Source organism: Hemicordylus capensis, chromosome 4, assembly GCF_027244095.1.
Source record: "Hemicordylus capensis ecotype Gifberg chromosome 4, rHemCap1.1.pri, whole genome shotgun sequence".
Lineage (NCBI taxonomy): Eukaryota > Metazoa > Chordata > Lepidosauria > Squamata > Cordylidae > Hemicordylus > Hemicordylus capensis.
This window is the reverse complement of record NC_069660.1, coordinates 8,717,361-8,737,154: the sequence shown is the minus strand read 5'-3', so window position 1 is coordinate 8,737,154 and position 19,794 is coordinate 8,717,361. Positions and strand designations below refer to the sequence as shown.

General features: G+C 50.2%; 2 protein-coding genes across 4 annotated transcripts in view; both read left to right on the top strand.

Annotated features, from left to right (window-relative positions):
- Positions 1-7,277: 7,277 nt before the first annotated feature.
- Positions 7,278-10,504, top strand: LOC128322298 (uncharacterized). Its single transcript, XM_053243300.1, has 2 exons — positions 7,278-7,378; positions 9,895-10,504. The coding sequence occupies exons 1-2, from the start codon at positions 7,278-7,280 to the stop codon at positions 10,502-10,504; spliced, it is 711 nt and encodes a 236-aa protein (XP_053099275.1).
- SAMD10 (sterile alpha motif domain containing 10) overlaps positions 10,401-19,794 on the top strand; it is a 77,065-nt gene continuing 67,671 nt past the window's right edge. For 2 of the 3 annotated variants that reach the window (XM_053250936.1, XM_053250937.1), the window contains exon 1: positions 10,401-10,938. In XM_053250936.1, the coding sequence (XP_053106911.1) occupies positions 10,659-10,938 (280 nt within the window). In that variant the 5' untranslated portion in view covers positions 10,401-10,658. Of the gene's footprint in view, positions 10,939-11,263; positions 11,422-19,794 lie in introns of those variants that run through there. The other variant, XM_053250938.1, reaches the window with a different exon arrangement.

Here is a 19,794-nt window from a genome sequence, read left to right as displayed (position 1 = left end):
TGATTGTGTCTGAAAAGTTCTTTTTTTGATTCATCTGTCCAGAGAACATTATTTTAGAAGCCTTGTGGGTCATCCAGATGTCCAGGATCATCCAGAATAGGTCATCCAACATAAAAATAAAAAACTGAACCTTTTGGACACAATCACAAGTGTTTTGTTTGGTGAAAACCAAATGAAATGACTTCAAAAATATTTTATTTTTCATCTCAGACTGCTGCAATGGCCAGGAGATGGCACTGCAAAATGATGAAAGGTCCCTACTGGCTGCATGATCAGCCCATGAGCATGCACTGAGAAAGAGATATGAGCTTGCAGGGGCATCTGGAAGCTGTGTAATCTCTCATTTTCAGCTTGAGGGCAAACTCCAGGTTGTTATCTATCACCCCCACCCACAATCAGGAAGGAAGGAAGGAACATAAGAACAACCCTGCTGGATCAGGCAAAAGGTCCATCAAGTCCAGCATCCTGTTTCACACAGTGGCCCACCAGATGCCTTGGGGGAGCCCACAGGCAAGAGGTGATGGCATGCCCTCTCTCTTGCTGTTGCTCCCCTGCAACTGGTATTGAGAGGCATCGTGCCTCTGAGGCTGGAGATGGCCCACAGCCACCAGACTAGTAGTCATTGATAAACCTGTTCTACACGAATCTGTCTAAGCTCCTTTTAAAGCCACCCAAGCTGGTAGCCATCACCACATCCCATGGCAAAGAATTCCATAGATTAATTATGTGCTGTGTGAAAAAGTACTTCCTCTTGTCAGTCCTAAATTTCTCAGCCTTCAGTTTCATGGGATGACCCCTGGTTCTAGTGTTGTTGTGAGAGAAGGAGAAAAAATTCTCTCTGTCTACCCTCCCCACTCATTGCATAATGTTATACTCTTCGATTATGTCTCCCCTTAGTCGCCTCTTTTCCAAGGTAAAGAGCCCCAGACGCTGTAGCCTAGCCTCATAAGTAAGGTGCTCCAGGCCCCTGATCATTTTGGTTGCCCTCTTCTGCACCTGTTCCAGTTCTACAGTATCCTTCTTAAGATACAGTGACCAGAATTGTACACAGTACTCCAGGTGTGGCCGCACCATAGATTTGTATAAGGGCATTATAATATTAGCATTTTTATTTTCATTCCCCTTCATAATGATTCCTAGCATGGAATTAGCTTTTTTCACAGCTGCCGCACACTGAGATGACACTTTAAACGAGCTGTCGACCATGACCCCAAGATCTCTCTCCTGGTCAGTCACTGACAGCTCAGATCCCATCACCATATATGTGAAGTTGGTGTTTTTTGCCCCAATGTGCATCACTTTACACTTGCTTACATTGAACCTCATTTGCCATTTTGTTGCCCAGTCCCCCAGTTTGGAGAGATCTTTTATGAGTTCCTCACAATCCATTGTGCATTTCACTAGTGTCATCTGCAAATTTGGCCACTTTGCTGGTCACCCCAATTTCTAGATCATTTATGAACAAATTAAAAAGCACTGGTCCCAGTACCAATCCCTGGGGGACCCTACTTACTACCTACCTCCATTGTGAAAACGGTCCATTTATTCCTACTCTCTGTTTCCTGTCCTTCAACCAGTTATCAAGGAAGGAAGGAAGGAAGGAAGGAAGGAAGGAAGGAAAATTAGTTTGTGAATTGTCAGAGACTCCTCTAGGCACTGAATTCTGCATGCACTTCACATTATTATGATGATTGTTGTGATTTTTAAGGGAAAGAAAGTTCCTGAAATACTGCAGTTCAATACCAAGGCTTATTTTAATGTTTTTCTTCAGTTTCTACCCTCAGGAACCAAGAAATCTGCTGGTGTCAGCTAATAGTTTACTTGGAATAATCACTATTTGTGGGACAACTCAGAGGAAGCAAGAAGGGCATCCATTTCCTGCCAGCTGCGATTCTAATAATAACTGTCTTGCCAACTTCCACAGTTCAGTAGAAGTATGGAATCCTGCGTGTTTTTCTTAACGTCCTTCTGCCTAAAGCTGTGTGGTTTCAGGGGAATCTGGGATTTCATGGAACTAAGGTGGTTTCCAAGACCTCGTGGTCGCGGAGGAAAGCTTGAAATAGAAACCGTTGAGCAGCCCTGAACTGTTTCCATGAATACTTTCCACGTCAGCCTCCTCAGTTCTGCAGCCCTATAAACACTCGTCGATGGACTGATGCTTCGTTGATTAATTCCTTCATCATGGGTTGGAAACATGGCATTTTTTATTAGATTGCAGCTGAGATTAGCCGGGGAAGGGAGGATCAGGCCAATCAATGATGTGCACACAGAGAAGGCTCAAGGGATCACAGAGCCTGAAGCCAGTCCCAAGTACTATCTTGCCCTGGCCAGCGCCCTTTCAAAACTGACCAATGTAAGCTTTGAAAGTGGTACAGGGGATCAGGAGGAAGAAAGGTTACCGGCAGCAACAAACAGCCCTGTAGCCAGGCATGGGTGAGGATGGATCCATCCCTTCCCAAATTCTCCTCCAGCTCCAGCCCTCCACCCCAAAGGTTTTTCTGGGGCCCCCTTGCCTCACCCCAAATTTGTTCCAGGGCCCCAAAGTATACTTCTTTCTCCCACCCTAGTTAGCTGATGGGAGACCTGACCTGCTCCTGCAGGCTGCAACTTGCATCCTTCCTCCAGTCTATTGCTTAAGGCAGGATGTTGCTCATGTTTGTCTTCCCTAGGACTTTTATGCATGGCAGGTTTTACCACCACGGGGTTTATGGGGAGGCTTTACTGTGAACTTGGAAGTTGTCCCCCAAAACTGCTGCAATCAGTGGATTTTTTTTACCTCGGATAGAAATCAGGCTACACTCTAATGTGCAGTGGAAAACCCAAATTGAGTGTGAACTGATCCCTGATATCCCACAGGGACTTGGGCCACAGGGACTTGGGGAGTAAATCTAGCCGATATGTGAATGCACCCCCTTCATTCCGCAGGAGATGCGAGTTAAAGGGCTTCAAAAGTCCCATGTGAAAAGCTTCCTGGAGGGTTTTTGGACAGCAGACTTTAAAGTTGCCCCCCAGAAAACAATGCAAACAGTGGATATTTTTTACCCTGGATATAAATTGGGCTATACTCTTAACACACAATGAAAAACCTGAATGATGGGAGTTGTTGCCCAACAACGTCTGGGGACCCAAGTTTGGGAACTCCTGATCTATAACAATAAATAACTATAGATAGAAAATAAGGGAAAGAAGAATAACTAAAATGAGAACAAAATTTTTTAAGGGTTTTGAAAAACTTTTACTAGATTTGAAAAATAGATAGAGCATCCCTTTGGGTAGTACGGCACTTTTGGGAAGAGGCTTCTGATGATTAACATGTGTCCCAGTGTGGTGTAGTGGTTAGAATGCTGGACTAGGACCGGGGAGACCCGAGTTCAAATCCCCATTCAGCCATGAGACTTGCTGGGTGACTCTGGGCCAGTCACTCCTCTCTCAGCCTAACCTACTTCACAGGGTTGTTGTGAAAAAGAAACTCAAGTATGCAGTACACCGCTCTGGGCTCCTTGGAGGAAGAGTTGGATATAAATGTAATAATAATAATAATAATACAAAATAATAATAATAAAGCGCATCCCTCTGCAGACTGTGGATCTATCGAAAAGCCATTCTCTTCTGTTTTTAATCAGATGAATAAGCTTAGTTGCTGCATTACACCAGCTCTGGTATATGTACATCAGTGGGTCAGAGAACTGGTCTGAGAAAACCGCAGGTATGGAGATGGGGCACAGTGGGTGAGGGGGAGTTGTTGCAGTTCCTAAAGGTTACTTATGCCAACTCTCCCCCTCCCTGTCCCCAGTCCAAGCCAACACCCCTTCCCTTTCGGACACCCTTGTGTTGACTTTCTGTCACAGCTGATGAGGTTATCCTCCTTACGTGGCCTGCTGCAGTGTACATTGCATGCTGATAAGATCATCAGCCATGACCAGGATGCATTATATTGAATTTTTGATTATACTGAATTGGATTCTTTTTTCCCTCCGCTGCCTTGGCATAAGCCTGATTAATTTTTCATGGGCCTTTACACTACTGTCTCTTCAGTTATGCGGTAGAGTTAAAGAGGATCGTGAAACCTGGAGAATATAAATGTGGCAACAGGAGTTCTTATGCTTTGCCTTGGAGAAACTGTCCAGGAAGTGTTTTTGTTGTTTTAATCACCCTCTCCAAAGTTAATGAGGGCACAGCAGGAAGAAGGCAGAAAGGACCAACCAAAACAGGGCTGCACAACTTCAGCCCTCCACCTGTGTTTGGACTACAACTCCCATCATCCCTAGCCACAGTGGGACATCCCCAGCTTGGCTCCCGGTCAGGGATGATAGGAGAGGGAGCAGGCCAACGTCTGCAGGAGGGTCAACGTTGTCCAGCCCTGAGCCAGGACTACCTGCAGGAAAGAGAGGGACTGCCACACAGACAGACCCAATGCACTACCATGCACTTCAGAACTGCTTAACTAACTCCAATGCACTTTGTAATTGTGGGAGATGCAGCTCCTGATGGCATCAACTCTGAGCATCAGCCACCTTATTGACCACTCGGGGCATTAGGGGTAGAGACAGCCAGTAAGGGCATCCCCTCTCTGACCATGCTTTCCTTACTGATTCTCCTTCGCCAGACTGAGTATCTCAAGTTTCATTCTCTCACCTGGAGCTTTCCCATAGTTGCAATGGCTGGTATTATAGAAGCATCCTTGACACAAGCAAGGATGTCAGGATGAAACAGAAGCAAGAAAGGATTTTCCTTCTTATATTGAACTGGAGAGAGAGAGAGAGAGAGAGAGAGAGAGAGAGAGAGAGAGAGAGAGAGAGAGAGAGAGAGAGAGAGAATGTAATTTGGATTATGTATACAGAGTATGTATATAGCCTAGACATCCACTTAATGGCACAGTGGGGAAATGTCTTGATTAGCAAGCCAGAGGTTGGCGGTTCGAATCCCCGCTGGTATGTTTCCCAGACTATGGGAAACACCTATATTGGGCAGCAGCGATATAGGAAGATGCTGAAAGGCATCATCTCAGACTGTGCAGGAGGAGGCAATGGTCAAGCACTCCTGGATTCTACCAAAAACAACCCCAGGGCTCTGTGGGTGCCAGGAGTCGACACCAACTCGACGGCACACTTTACCTTTATATGGCCTAGAGAGATCTCTATCAGGTGGTATATAAATATGATAAATAAATAACACAACTGGATCAATCTGTTGCCTGGTTAAAGAAGTGCAAGTTCGTAAGGCAGCATTGTTATCCAAGGAGCTAATCTTATGAACAAGTCTTTGATGGTATCTCCTTTGACAGCAGACACAATATTCTTAAAAGGATTTCAAAGTAAGGGAAGGGTTGTTGTCTGTTTTATCAGAACTAAACTGGAAATGACAACGACAGTTCCACTCGTTGATCAAACTGTCACTTATCTCCCCAATAACTTTTCTCAGTCGAGTTCCACGACTATAAGTGGGTGAAAGGCACTTGGGGGGGAGAGGATGCCGGGAGAGAAGTAATGACTGAGGCTATAGCCCAGTAGTAGTGCATCTGCTTAGCATGCAGACGGTCCCAGGTTCAATCCCTGGCATCTCCAGATAGAGCTGAGAACTCCTGCCTGAAGCCCAGGAGAGCTGCTGCCAATCAGAGCAGGCAATACTGAGCTAGATGGACCAATGGTCTGACTCAGTAGGCAGCAGCTTCCTATGTTCCTATGATGGGGGACATCTTTTTGCCTATGCAAAAAGGCATTTCTTTTGTTAAAATCAGACTGCCCAGCCCTTCTTTCTATGTGATTGGGGCAGTTCTGTGCTTAGACACCGGCCCTGCCACCATCATACCATAATTTTATGAGCAGAAGAAGCTATCATACTCCACACCTCACCTCACACTGAATTCTATTGCTATTTATGAGTTTTCATAGAGGCCTTCTGCAATACACTTGTGCGCTGGGAGTCATTTGTTGTTGGCATTGCGTTTTCATTATCCGCACTCTTCCACAAACTGCACATGCCACGTTCAATAATGCACAAGTGGAGATGTAATCGCTCATTAACACACTGGGCCAGTGATGCTCTCATCTCAACACTTAGCGGGGCTTAATAAGCAATTTCGGGAAGTTGTTGGGGGCATAATTGTTTTTGTCCTTAGGATCACTTTTCAAAGAAATTCTGTGTGTGTTTATATATACCTAAAAGCAACTAAACAGCACAGCACTGAACTAAGCTTTGAATCCCAGCAGGATGCAATCAATAATTACAACAATGCATCCCTGTTCTAAGTCAAATCAGTGACTTATAACAGGGATAGACAAAAGCCAGCATGGCTAAGTCAATATTTTTAGGCTGGGTGGGTGGGTGGGAGGGAGGAGCAGGCCGCACTGGACCAGACCAAAGGTCCATCTGGTTCAGGATTCAATTTCGAACAGCACATGATACAGCCACACCTGGCTGAATGGACGCAGGTCTGGGTCTGGTCATTGCCTAGCCAGTGTGGTGTAGTGGTTAGATTGTTGGACTAGGACCGGGGAGACCGGAGTTCAAAACCCCACTCAGCCATGAAAGTCACTGGGTGACTCTGGGCCACCCAGTCACGCATATCTCAGCCTAACCCACCTCACAGGGTTGTTGTGAGGATTAACATAACCATGTACCTCTGGGCTCCTTGGAGGAAGAGCAGGATATAAATGTAATAATAAAATAAAAATAAATAAATAGATGAGAGACGGCCTAGGGACCCCACACAAGCAGCCTTGAGTGCCATGACAGAAATAATGTGGGATAGGAATGCAGTAATAAATAGCTTGCAGCAACAAGCCAAATACCTCTGGGAAATGTGCACACCAGGCATAAAGGCAGCAGCCCTCTCCAGTCATCTGCCCCTGGCAACTGATATTCAGAAGCATGCTGCCTCGGAACATGGAGGTTCCATTTAGCCCTCCTGCCTTCTTTGCCATCGAAAGAGCTCTCCTCCTCCTCCTCCTCCTCCTCCTCCAACATCCTCCATTCAGACACATTCTTAACCCCCACTCCGGGATCATGTGTCAGCATGAGTGGGGAGGTGGGCACCTAGATCACCTGTCCCCTGGGGTCAGGGCGTAGAGAGGTTCCCAGCAGCCAGGGGACAAAGTGAGGCAGGGGGCCTCCAGCAAAGCGTGCGTGCAACCCCGAGCCCCAAGCCACGCCCCCTGCGCCTCTGATGTCAGAAAGGGGGCGGGGCAACCTTACCCCTCCAAGCCTTCCCATCCCCATCTCTTGAACTTGCTGTCCGGTGATTCTTTGCGGATCATGGCCGCACCAGCGCCAGCTCGATGGACCGGGATCAGGTGCGGGGACGCCATCCTCTGTCTGGGGGCGGCAGTGGATTGGGGCCGGGAGGCCCCTCCTCCGGTGTATCCTACATGGCGGCCAGGTCAGGGGGCAGAGCAGTGGGGAGGGGCTGGGAGGAGGAAGTGCAGGGGGTAGCGCTGCGTGCCCCAGCAGCCTTGTGGCCCCCCTGACCCTCCGGGCCAGGGGACACTTGCCCCCTCTTGTCCAAGGGACGCTATGCCCATCCCCCAGTGCACTGCCCCTGATGGGGTTCACGGAGATCAGGAGGACGCGTCCCGGCCTCTCTTTGCCAGCACAGCCAGGAGCAGCGCAGAGAGTCATCCGCCGCGCTGGGTGTGTGGTTTGCTTGCCTCCCAGGCTGCAAAGGGTCATCAGGGGGAAGGTAGGTTGAACCCTGCCGACCCCAATCGGTAGACCAGCTCTCCCCAGAAAAACAGCCCTCTAAAGTGTTGCTCGGAACACTCAAAATGTTTTGAGTTTGTTCCGTCAAAACAGCCGGCTTGGCCACGGTTTCGAAGAAATGTTTCAAGCATTTCACATTTTGTTTTGAGCTGGTAATGAAACACAAAATCCGTCGCATACACAAAATCCGTTGCATATGGAGCCCCTGGTGGCGCAGTGGTAAAACTGCTGCCCTGTAACCAGAAGGTTGCAAGTTCGATCCTGACCAGGGGCTCAAGGTTGACTCAGCCTTCCATCCTTCTGAGGTCGGTAAAATGAGTACCCAGAATGTTGGGGGCAATATGCTAAAATCATTGTAAACCGCTTAGAGAGCTTCCAGCTATAGAGCGGTATATAAATGTAAGTGCTATTGCTATTGCTACACATCCCTACTTAGACCGAGTCAGGGCTATCATCTGCTACTACTATGACTATTTATATTCCACTCTTCAACCAGAATTCTCAAAGCGGTTTACACAGAGAAATAAATAATCCATAAATCAGATGGTCCCCTGTCCCCAAAGGGCTCACAGTCTAAAAAGGAACATAAGGCGGACCGTCAGCACCAGCAGCCACTGGAGGGATGCTGTGCTGGCGTGGCAGTGATGTGGCTGCCAGTTCAGAAGTGCAGAAGGGTGTTCTTCAGGACAGCCCCCCTGGCCATGCCCACCCCAACAGCCCCAGAAGCCGAGAAGTCTCGGCACTCCCTCCCTGCGCGTCCCCCCTCCACTCATTAGTCTTTATTAGTACAGCCAACTACACTCGTGGGCATTGGATAGGGACAGTTGCTCTCCCCCGCTAGATATAAGAGAATCGCCACCTGAAAAGGTGTCTGTGTGCTCAGTAACAGGGGCGTCACTATAACGGGGCAAGGGGAGACAGTTGTCTGGGGGCCCCCCAGAGGCAAGTCGCATGACTGACTCCCCCAGCCACGCACCCGCCCGGGCTTCCTTCAGTTGTATTCATCCTCCAAAACTGATGGGAGTGTTAAGAGCTGGAGCTACCAGAACAGCAGGTCTTTCTCTAGGACCAATTGACAAAACCTTTTTAAAAATAATTTAAGATTTCTTTACTTCATTAGCTGAGCTTCAGTGAGGGGGGCCCCATTTTAAAATCTTGTCTCTGGGCCCACTCCCACCTTGCTACGCCCCTGCTCAGTAAGCAGGGGTTCAGTATTGTCTGACGGACAGCAACACTCCAAGGTTTTGTGCAGGAGTTTTTCTCAGGCCCACCTAGAGATGTTTGGGATTAAGCCTGGGACCCTTTGCATACCAAGTCAATGCTGTACCATTCAGCTATTGAGCCCCAGCCTGAGGAAAGCCCCCTGTGTGAAACCCTTCAGAGTTGCTGCCAGTCAGAGTAGACAATATTGAGTCTATGCCATAAAATCTGTCTCAGCAGAAGGCAGCTTCTGTTGCAGCAGGTTAAATCCTCATCCCCGGCTCTAAGCAAGCTAGAGTACCTCTTCCTGCACACTTGCCCACATTTACTCCTTGCTACTCTTGTCTCTCTTCTCCATGGTCGGACTCGGACTGTAAGTTCCTGGGGGCAGGGAACTCTTTTAATCCGAGGGCGCCACAGTCCCTGCTGCTCACTTTCCTGGGCAAGCCCCATTGAATTCAACAGGATATACTTTTGAGTAGCCAGCCGTGCGCAGGGCGGCTGCGCCGTAAATAAATACAGGAGTCACACACAGCGGTTAAGGAGAGAACAATGGCGAGAAAGCAAAGAAGAAAAAGAGGGGGGCACAAAGGACGGGGAGAGGACGGAAAGCAGCTACGCGGGGAAGGCTGGGCGCAGGTGGTTAGAAGGCAAGAAAAGATAAAATAAAATAAAATAAACGTCATCTTTTGGATCGATGGAAGGCGCCCCAGCCGGCTCCCAGTCCAGAACGAAGCAAAAGCAGCCCTAGGGATGGAAGGGAAGAAGGGCGTGGCAGGGTCAGGGCCAGATCAGGGCGCGCGTGTGTGCCGAAGCGCACTTTGCGCAACAGCGGGCGAAGCCAGAGGAGAGGCGCCGGGCAGGGCGGTGGCGAGCAGAGAAAGGCCGGCAGGGTGGTAGCCGTGACTGCCCCCGGCCGCAAGCGGCTTGCCGTATTGAGGCTCTCATCGCCCGGCCGGGAGGTCGCCTTTGCGCCTTGACCTCGCCCTGACCCAGACGCAGCCGCCGGTGCCTGCCCGGCCCGCCTCCCAAGCCGAGGCAGCGGCTGGACCAGCCACAGCCCTGCCTGGCCGCGCTCCACGCAGGGCAAGGCGGATGGGGAAGGAAGCGAGCTGTTCGCCCAGGGAGGACGGATCGGTCCTTTTCCGGCGGCCGGGGCCGAGCCGGGTGGATCCCGCCGCCGCCGCCGCCTGCTGAAACCTGGAACAGACTCGCTCTCTTGGCAGCCGCCGGGATCGAGCCTGCTCGGCCTGGCTTGGGCGCGCTGGGAAAGTTCCCCCGCTGCCGGAGCGAGGCGCGCGTGAAGCGGGCTCCTTGCCTGAGCCGCCACCGCCTCCTGGCGCTGCTGGCTTTGTCCAGGAGCGGCCGGCAGCCGCCGTCGCCTCCAGTTCCAGCGTCGCCTCCTTTCCCGGCCGGCTTAGGACAGGCGCGGGGCGGGGGGAGGGGGAGGAGGAGACGGGTGGGGAGGGCGGAGGGAGGGAGAGGGGATCGGCCGGCCGGACTCTCCGATGCGGGAAGGATGCAGCAGGAGGCGGCTGGAAGGCTGGCGGGGCGGCTGATGACCTTGCAGGGATGCAGCAGGAGCCGGCGACGAGGGGCGTGCTAGAGCATCTTCTTCCCCCGACCCAACCACAGCGTCGTCGGGTGACTTGAGAGCAAGAGAGACAAAAGCGGGAAGGGAGGAGGAGGGTTGGCAGCGGCCAAGGAAGGCTTGGTTTTGTGGCGGAGGGTGGAATCGACCACTTTGCCCCAGTGTGTGTATGTGTGTGAGAGAGAGAGAGATCCTCGAAGGAAGGGAGGGAGAGAAGGAGCAGCGCAGAAGGCTGTCCACACGAGCAGCAGACTCCCGCCCGCCTGGACGCGTCTCGGGCTGCAAGCGACCGTCTGAACCCCACACCCACCCAGCTCCAGGCAGCCGCCGCCGCTTGCGCTCGATGTTCGCCGAATTCCGCTCCAAAGGCGACCCCTTGCGAGGCGCGGGAGGGGAGCATGAACCGCCGGCGCTGGCCATGAATTGCGGCGAGACCAAAGAGATGGAAGGTAAGGAGCGCGGGCTGGGCTTGTGGGCTGCTCGGGGCCCTTGCCGGCAGCAGGGGCAGGCGAGGAGGAGGCGAGGGCTTCGGCGGAGCCCGGGTGGAGCCTTTGGGCGGTGGACGGGCGTACCCGCGCCCTTGAGGGCCCATTCGCTTGGCTCGCGGCTTCCTCAAGCTCCTCCTCACTCAGGCCGGGGTTGAGCCGAGAGTTCAGCCCGCTGCCAGGTCCACACGCGCCTTAGTTAGCAGAGGTTGGAGAGAGACGGCAGGGAGGGAGGCGGGGGGGGGGTTGCCGGGTGCCCTCCGGCTCTGCACGTGAGAAGGGTCGGCGAGGACGCTTCCGTGGCGGGACTTGCTCGCGGAGAGCTGAGGCTGAAGAAGCGGGCGAGGGTGGTGGGCGCACTCTCGTGAGACGCTCGTGAGCTGCGAAGGGCTGCGACGACTCTCGCAAAGATGTCTGACCTCGGAGCCCTTGTGGCCTGTTGCCCAGGTAGGGAGGGAGGGCGGAGGCGCTCTGCAGCTGCTTAGAGGCGCTCTTGACTGCTTATTCTGGTGTCTCTGAGATGGAACTTTGGCACTGTGTGTGTGTGTGTGGGGGGGGGTGTTTGATAAAATTGAAAAGAGAAAACAAACAGCTGCATTCTTGTGCATGTTTACTTAAGAGTGAATATTTGAGTTCTGCTTCCGAGGGAACGGAATCTAGGATTGGGCTGCGTTTGTCATGGACGGCTGGCAGTGGATTTTACCCGGGGGGCCTTTCTTTGCCAAGGGAAATATTTGTATCAACTAGGTGCTACGGTGAAGGGTAGGTGTGGTGGTCCTCCTTGAGCAGATGCCAGCGTCTCTTTGTAAGCCGATCTGGAAAGAAGTCCCATTCTCCACCCTGTGGGGGCCCTCAGATATGTGGCAGCTGCTTGTGGTTCTTTAGTGGAGGGCTGCTCTCACTCTGCACGTGCTCTGAGGCATGGTTTTCTTCTTCCCTACCAGGGATAAGTCATAAGTGAAGTCATTGAAAGCAGGTACCAGAGGCTGCGTCCAAGAGTCTTATATCAAACTCTCTGTAAGGTACTAGGAGAGTTTTCCATTGCAGAGTATAGACTGCACTTGAACAATGAAATTTCAAAAGGTGGGGGGAACCTTCCAGTTGTAGACTTGTATCCACCCAGAGTAGCAGGGCAGCAAATGAATTTCAGCTCCACGTAGCTAGAGCTAAGTCCCCCTGTGTTCACTGGGGTTGTCTGATCCCTCGTAAGCATGCTGAGCAGTGCCGCGGCGGTGTCTAGTAGCCCCTGCCTAAACCTGCTAATTAAAGAAGTCCCATTGAAGTTGGTGGGCCTTGCTTCTGAGTAAATACGCTTAGAAGTGAGGAGCAAGTTGCTCACTAACTGCCTCAATGAAATAGAAACAAGCACAGAGGATGGGCAGGTGTGTAGAGATGGCGTTTCCACATAGCTGTCCAGACTAATCCAGAGTAAATATCAGTGCCTGGTTCGTAGGGGTGGAAGGAATTAGAGGCGCGTTCTAAAGATTGCGGAGTGCAGAACAGGACAGATATCCCTCCACACTCCTCAATTACCTTGTCAAGCTTAGAGTGATGTCCAACATAAGATTTCCCAAGGCGTGTTTTGATGCATGCTTGGGAGTGAAATGGATTTCTGATTGGCGTTAGCATTTGTGAAGACAGAGCTGGGGGTGGTGGCTGCTACCTTACAACTACACCTGAGAATCATGCATAGCTTTTCTAGAGTTCAAATTTTAGATCGTTCCTGGGGGAGCGATGCAGCTCACTGGCAGAGCCCATGCGTTGCATGTAGAAGATCTCGGGTGTAATCGGACGTAATTGGGTTTAATTGGAAGATCTCGGGGGTAATCCCTGACAGCAGTTGCAGGGGGAGGGCTAGGAGAGATCCCTGCCTGAAACCATGGAGAGCTGCTTCCAGTCAGTGTAGGTGATGTTGACCTAGGTGGACCGTTGGCCTGACTCCAGATAAGGTAGCTTCCTATGTGATCAAGCATCTGCTTTGCCTGAAGAAGGTCTTTGGTTAAATCCAGGGCCGTAACTATAATAGGGCAAGGGGAGACAGTTGTCTGGGGGCCCACTGCCTTGGGGCCCCCCCACAGAGGCTAGTCGCATGACTGGCTCCCCCAGCCACGCACCCACCTGGGCTTCCTTCAGTTGTATTCATCCTCCAAAACTGATGTGAGTGTTAAGACCTGGAGCTACCAGAACAGCAGGTCTTTCTCTAGTACCATTAAATGACTTGCATCGTCCACAATTTACGAAACCTTTTAAAAATTAATTTAGGATGATGTTCTATTGTGGCACATAGGTGTTGTGTGTGTGTGTGTGTGTGTGCTTTTTCTTTACTTCATGAGCTGATTTCTTTACTTCATGAGCTGAGCTTCAGTGAGGGGTGGGCCCATTTCAAAATCTTGTCTCTGGACCCACTCCGACCTTGCTACGCCCCTGGTTAAATCCCTGGCAGTATCTCCAGGTAGAAAAGGCCATTAGAAAAGGCCATTATTTGAAATCCTGGAAAGTGCCTACCAGTCAGAGCAGACAGTATTGAGTTAGAGACGAACCAAGGATCTGACTCAGTAGAAGGCAGCTTCTTAAGTTCATAGTAGACCTATTCAGTCCTTCTAAAGCTAGGTATGCTATAGAGGAGGGACAGGAGTGTAGCATCCCATCAGGAGTGTAGCATCCATTGGACAAGAGGGGAGAATTGTCCCCAGGCCCAGAGGGTCAGGGGGCCTCACAAGCCCCATGGAGCTCGGCGGGACTTGCTTCCAAGGAAATAGCCAAAGGGTCAGCTTGCGTGTGGCTTTCTGTGGGGCAGGCTCACCCGGGCTGGAAAGGGTGCTTGCCGGGGGTTGCATCCCTGACCCAGACGTGCGCTCACCCCAGTGGTGCACTCCATGCCCTGGGCAACCCGGGTGGCAGCAGAGGGGAGCATGCCTGGTTGGGGGCATTTAGCAGCAGCGGGCTCTTTAAGGGGAAAAGCCTGGGCCGCTGGCACTGGAGGCAGAGCAGGATGGGCAGAGCTGAGACCAGCCTCGGCGGTAGGAGCGGGGAGGAGGAGCAGGAGCGCGCAGGGCCGCCTCGCCTCCCAATGAGCACCGTGCTTCCTGCTGGGCGGATAGAGGGTCGGTCGGGTGGGTACCAGGCCGGGAGCCCTGCCAGCCTGCTGGCCAGCCAATTCAGCAAGTAGCTGACAAAGCTGAGGAGCCTGTGCAGCACCTGGAGCGGAAGGTGGGAGTCCGGGAGCAGGTGAGAAGCGGAGCATGGTGCCCCCCCCCGCCGGCACTGGCTTCCTCCAGGCCACCGTGCTTTGGCAGTTGTCTGGCTACAGCTTCTGCACTCCTACAGGGGAACCTGGGCTAGCCTAATTGCCCCACTCCCTTGCATCTGACGCCAGACATGGGGGGTGGGGGTGGCTTGGGGCGCATGCGTGCTTTGCACTAGGGATGTGCATGGAACCGGTTCGGAGGCCCTTTATGGGCCTCTGAACTGGTTCAAACAGCAGCTGGTTCTGCCGGTTCGAAGGCAGGGGGAGCTGCGTTAAGGGCGGGGCAGGGACACATCTGTGCACTCCGGGTGTTCTCGTCAGATACTTCCTGCTAGTTCCAGTAAAGGGGGCAGACAGGGTGTCAGGGAGGGATGCTGCTGCTGCTGCCCCAATGGGCTTTCTAAAAACAGAGCGCCAGCGAGCAAAGAGTGGCGGGAGGGGTAAATGCACCCTCCCCCGCCCTTAAAGCAGCACTTGCACCCCGCCTTCGAGCCTCCCCCACCCAGTTCTGTGCACATCCCTACATTGCGCATGCGATGGAAAAACATGGAGGCCCCCTGGTGGTACTTTGTCCCCCGACCACTGGGGAGCTTACTATACCACTGCAACCCGTACGTGTGTTTGTGTGAATGACTGTACCTGGGTTCGTTTTAAAAGTGAACCTGGATTCAAGCCCTTCAAATGCATGGTACAGAGAGGAAGGGTACTTCTGTACCTGTGTTCAGCATAACATGTTAATGGCTGTACCTGTGTACAGATCTGTAGCTGTGTGCGCTGTACACTTGTTGTACGAGAGTTGAACATAATGTCTGAATAGGCCTTGAGATGACCTCCATTTGGAAGTGCAAATCTACATTGGGTTATTGCATATTCCAGTAGCCTAATTGCAGGGAGGGGTAATCATTCTTGCAGTTCCTGTTAGGCCCGTGCAAATATTCAGCTCCAAATATCTGAAACTGAATAATCTGCACAGCCCTGCTGGCACTGTGCAGAGGCAACTGTGCCCAACTTATTACCTCTGCACAGCGGTGTGCAGTTCCCCATACTGGTCGAGCATCTTATGGAGAAATGAAGTCCTGCAAAGTTCTGGCAATGTCTGAGAAGGCTTTAGGGATGTGCAAACTGATTCGGTTCAACAGTTTGGGGTTGAACCGAACCACCCCCTGCAGTGTTCCCTCTAAGGCTTGTGCATGTGCGTGCGAGCACACACATTTTTGATGTCCGCTCAGTTAACCACCCAGATGTAAGTTTTGGGTGGTATAAAATATGTTAAATAATACATAATTTTAGATCCCACTCAGGTTGAATCAGGAAGGCCCCACCCTGAATGCAAGTGCACACACACTGCCTTGATACTGCCACCCAGAACAAATTAGTTCCGCACACAGATGAAAAAAAATTAGAGAGAACACTGACCCCCTGTTCAGTCCAACACCGGCCGTTCAGGGAGTTTGCGAGCATTTTTTTTTTTTTTAAAAAAATAATGATTTTTCAAAAAATAATAATTTAACAATTATTAAATTATTATACATTATTTAATAATTTAATGAGCACTTTCAAAGCTTGCATGGGTTGGTTTCGAAAGAGGGCTGGCCCCCACCAGGGTTGTGGGTAGGGATGTGCATAAAACCAGTTTTGCTGGTTTGGTTTTGGTTCAAGTTGAACTGGACCCAGTCAACCCCGGTTCAACTGTCAGACTGGTTCGAACCAGTTCAGTGGTCTACTAGTTGAGGGGAATCCAGGGAGGGAACCCTGCATGGGATTCCCCTTTACCAGTAGACTACTGAACCAGTCTGGTTCAAATCCAGATCACCTGAACTGGGCTGGTTCGGTCGAGCCCTGGCTCGCACATCTCTAGTTGTGGGGCAAGGCAGCATTTTGCATCCCCTGTCCAGCACTACAGTACCTTGGAGTGCCCTTGGAAGTGGAATCCTGCCCAGCACGCTCTCTGCAGAGCTCTTCACATGAGAACTTTCATCTGCGCTCTAGTCGTAACTGGCCCAAGTTCACTTAGCGAGTTTCACAGCTGAGTGAGGATTTGAACCCAGGTCTCCCCAGTCCTACTCCAGCACTAACCACTGCACCACACTGGCTTTCTGACATGTAGGGATTCCGGGGCCAAAAGATGGAGCAAGAAGAGCATTCGAGATCTTGCATTTGCCACTTCTTTCTGTTATTTCTCTGGTTCTTCCTTTTCCCCAGGTAAACAGGTGCTGATGAGGAAAAACCTGTTTCCTAAATCACACGCTGCCACAGTGTACGATTAGCAAATTTTAGCATCTAGAGCCTTGCCTAGCCTTAAAGGCTGAATAGAACAGGTAGCAACACCTCCTTATCTCACTCATCCTTGCAGCAGCCCTGTGACTCAATAGTATCCCTGTTTTGCAGGTAAGGAATTAAGACTGTGAGAAAGTGACTCATTCATGGCCACCCAGTACATTCAGGGTTTACCTGTGATTTTTAAACTCAGGATGTTGCCAGACTGCTAGCCTTTTGAAAAAGGAAAAAGGAAAAGAAAAGGATTAATCAAATGTGTTGGAATGAAAGATAATAGCAAAAAATGGGGACTCCATGTTCAAAAGCAGTATATCCCTGAGAAGCCTTGTAGAAGCCATATTATTTCATCTGGAAGCTCTGTTCTGTGACCCCAGCTGTGTGGGAGCTGGTTGTGATTACTCAGAGGTGAGGGGAAATGCACTTTGTACATGCTTATAAGCACTCTTCTTTATTAGTATATCACCTATTCCTCTGGTGATCTATTCCAGATGTTGGGGCACAGATAATGGTTATATTCAGCATATTCTGGTTATACGCTTCCTGGGGGCCATCTGGCTGACTGTTGTGGAACACAAAGTATTGGCTGAGGTCTATCCCTTGTCTGAGTCCAGAAGGCAATTTTTTTTGCAAGGTGATCTGAACTGTATTTGCTCACAAGTAAATCCTATTCATTTCAGTGGGATTTTTATCTTATTTCCCTGTCTTCCTAGGGTGGCTAACAGTAAAATAAACGAATAAAATGGACAACCACTCTAAAAACCTGAAAACAGCAGCGCAAAAGCAGCAGCATTAATCAGCTATACGAGGTTAAACATCTGGACTGACATACTGCACAAAATTCTGTCTTGTGTTTTAATGAAGCACATGTGCAGGGGCGCTTGTGTGCAGGGGCGCTTGTGTGCAGGGGCGCTTGTGTGCAGGGGCGCTTGTGTGCAGGGGCGCTTGTGTGCAGGGGCGCTTGTGTGCAGGGGCGCTTGTGTGCAGGGGCGCTTGCACAAACATGAAATTGCACAAATGCAATTTCATGATAGATGGTCATTGTTTCCAGTGGCTGGCTGTCGCACAGCTTTGCACAATATTGTGTGCTTTCACAAGAGTGCTCTTTCACAATTGAGCACATGCTTTGTTAAAACGCAGATGGAATTTTGTGTAGTATGTCAGCTCTTATATTTATCTTTGGATAGCAGCTGTGTGCAGGCTTCTTTTGGATCAGAACGTCAGCATGTATATAGAGGGTGCTCAGCTCTTTCATTCTGCTCCATTTTTGTTTGGAAGTGATTATATGTCTTAATAATGATTTTCCTACCAAAATCCACCCCAATCCCAAGTTTCTGTGGATCCCTGAAAGTGTCATTTGCTGCAGTTGCAACTTGGAGTTAAATATCCACTTCAAGATACAATTTTTGGCAAGAACATGGCACAGAATTGAAGGGTTAAACACCCTCTACTTGAAACTGGGGCCATGCGCAGCACAGGATAAAAACAACCCCCTAACCAGACAATGATGTGTATTAACTTCACATCTAGTCTGGTGCTACAACAAAGATACTGTACAAAGCGCAGATTTTTTTTTTTAAGTGTCCAGTGGTGGCTTGAAAGCAGGCTAAAGGGGACCTAGTTGTATCTCTTTTTGGAGAGAATTCGCAAATTGCGGTGACACCACCAGAAAGGCCCAGTTTCTGGTGACCAGTAGACAGACCTCCGTTAAAGGTGGTCTTGAGAGAGGAGCATCCAGAGCCTGTGCAAGGGCTCTGGCAGGTTCATCTGGGAGCAGGTGGTCCTTAAAATAACCTGATCCCAGGCCATTTAGAGCATTAAAGATCAAGACCAGCTCTTTAAATTGAGCCTGGAAGTTAAGTGGCCGCCAGTGCAATTGATACAGATAGAGGCGCTTCACATGATTAGTGTGAAGCACCTTACCAGGCTCTGTGGGGAGATGATCAAGCCTGCAGCCCTAGGCAGCCAGATCGGCCGCCCACTCAACTACCAGCTCTGTCACAGAGCCGGTGGGGGCTGCAGGGATCAGGGGCTGCATGGGCCCAGGTAGTCCCAAGATGCCCTGCATGAGTGCGTGGGGCATTCTGGCAGACCCCTAATAATGGGAGGCTGCTTGTAGCCTTCCAGTTGGGGGTCTGCTTGTGTGTCGCTGCGTGCCATGGCAGTGCACGAGCAAGAACCCCAAGGTTAACAGAGTGCTCGCTCCGTTAACCTTTTTTAAAGGGGATTTAGGCGTGCAAGCCGCCTTGGCACTACCGAGCGAGCCCAGTGGTTCCAACGATCCCTGGAAAGTGGGCTAGGCTCCCTTAGCCCGCTTTCCAGTGATTGTGGGAATAGGCTCATAGTGTCATAAGGGGTGCCTCTCTCTCACCAGCATTCTCGTGGCTGCATTTTGTAGCAGTTGTCTTCAGTTAATCACGTTCGGAATTGCTCTATTAGATTTAGATTTTATATGTGTTCAAGAGAGCCATGCTGGCCTATTAGAGACAGATGGATTTATTTCTATAAAAAGAGAGGTAGACAGGGTTATGCCTAGTTAAAAGTGGCATCATCTCACCTAGATGCTTGCTCCAATCCCAGATATATATAGTATTATTTTATTTAACAATTACACTTTTATCCCATCCAATCTAAATATTTTATTATTTACTTAACATATTTTTATACTGCCCAAAACGCAAGTTCTCTGGGCAGTTTACAAGACAATAAAAACAACCAATAAAAAGAGTAAAACATTTCAACAATTAAAATTTAAAAGTTAAAATTATTAAAACACAATTAAAACAGTATGTAATTAAAAGCCTGGGTGAACAAATGTGTCTTGACTGCCCTTTTAAAAGTTGTAAGAGATGGGGCGGCTCTTATTTCAGCAGGAAGTGTGTTCCAAAGCCTCAGGGCAGCAATGGAGAAGGCCCGTCCCTGAGTAGCCAGCAGACGAGCCGGTGGCAACTGCAGACGAACCTCTCCAGATGATCTCAGTGGGTGGTGCGGTTCATAGCAAAGAAGACGTTCTCTTAAATACCCAGGGCCCAAGCTGTTTAGGGCTTTATAGGTTATAACCAAAACCTTGAATTTTGCCCAGAAACTTATCAGCAACCAGTGTAGATCTTTTAAGATAGGAGTGATATGGTCTCTCCTAGATGACCCAGAGACAAACCTGGCTGCCACATTCTGGACCAACTGCTGTTTCCAGACTACATACGAAGGCAGCCCCACATAGAGCACATTGCAGTAGTCAAGTCTGGAAGTGACCAGCAGATGTACTATTGTTCTGAGGTCATTTATCTCAATAAATGGAT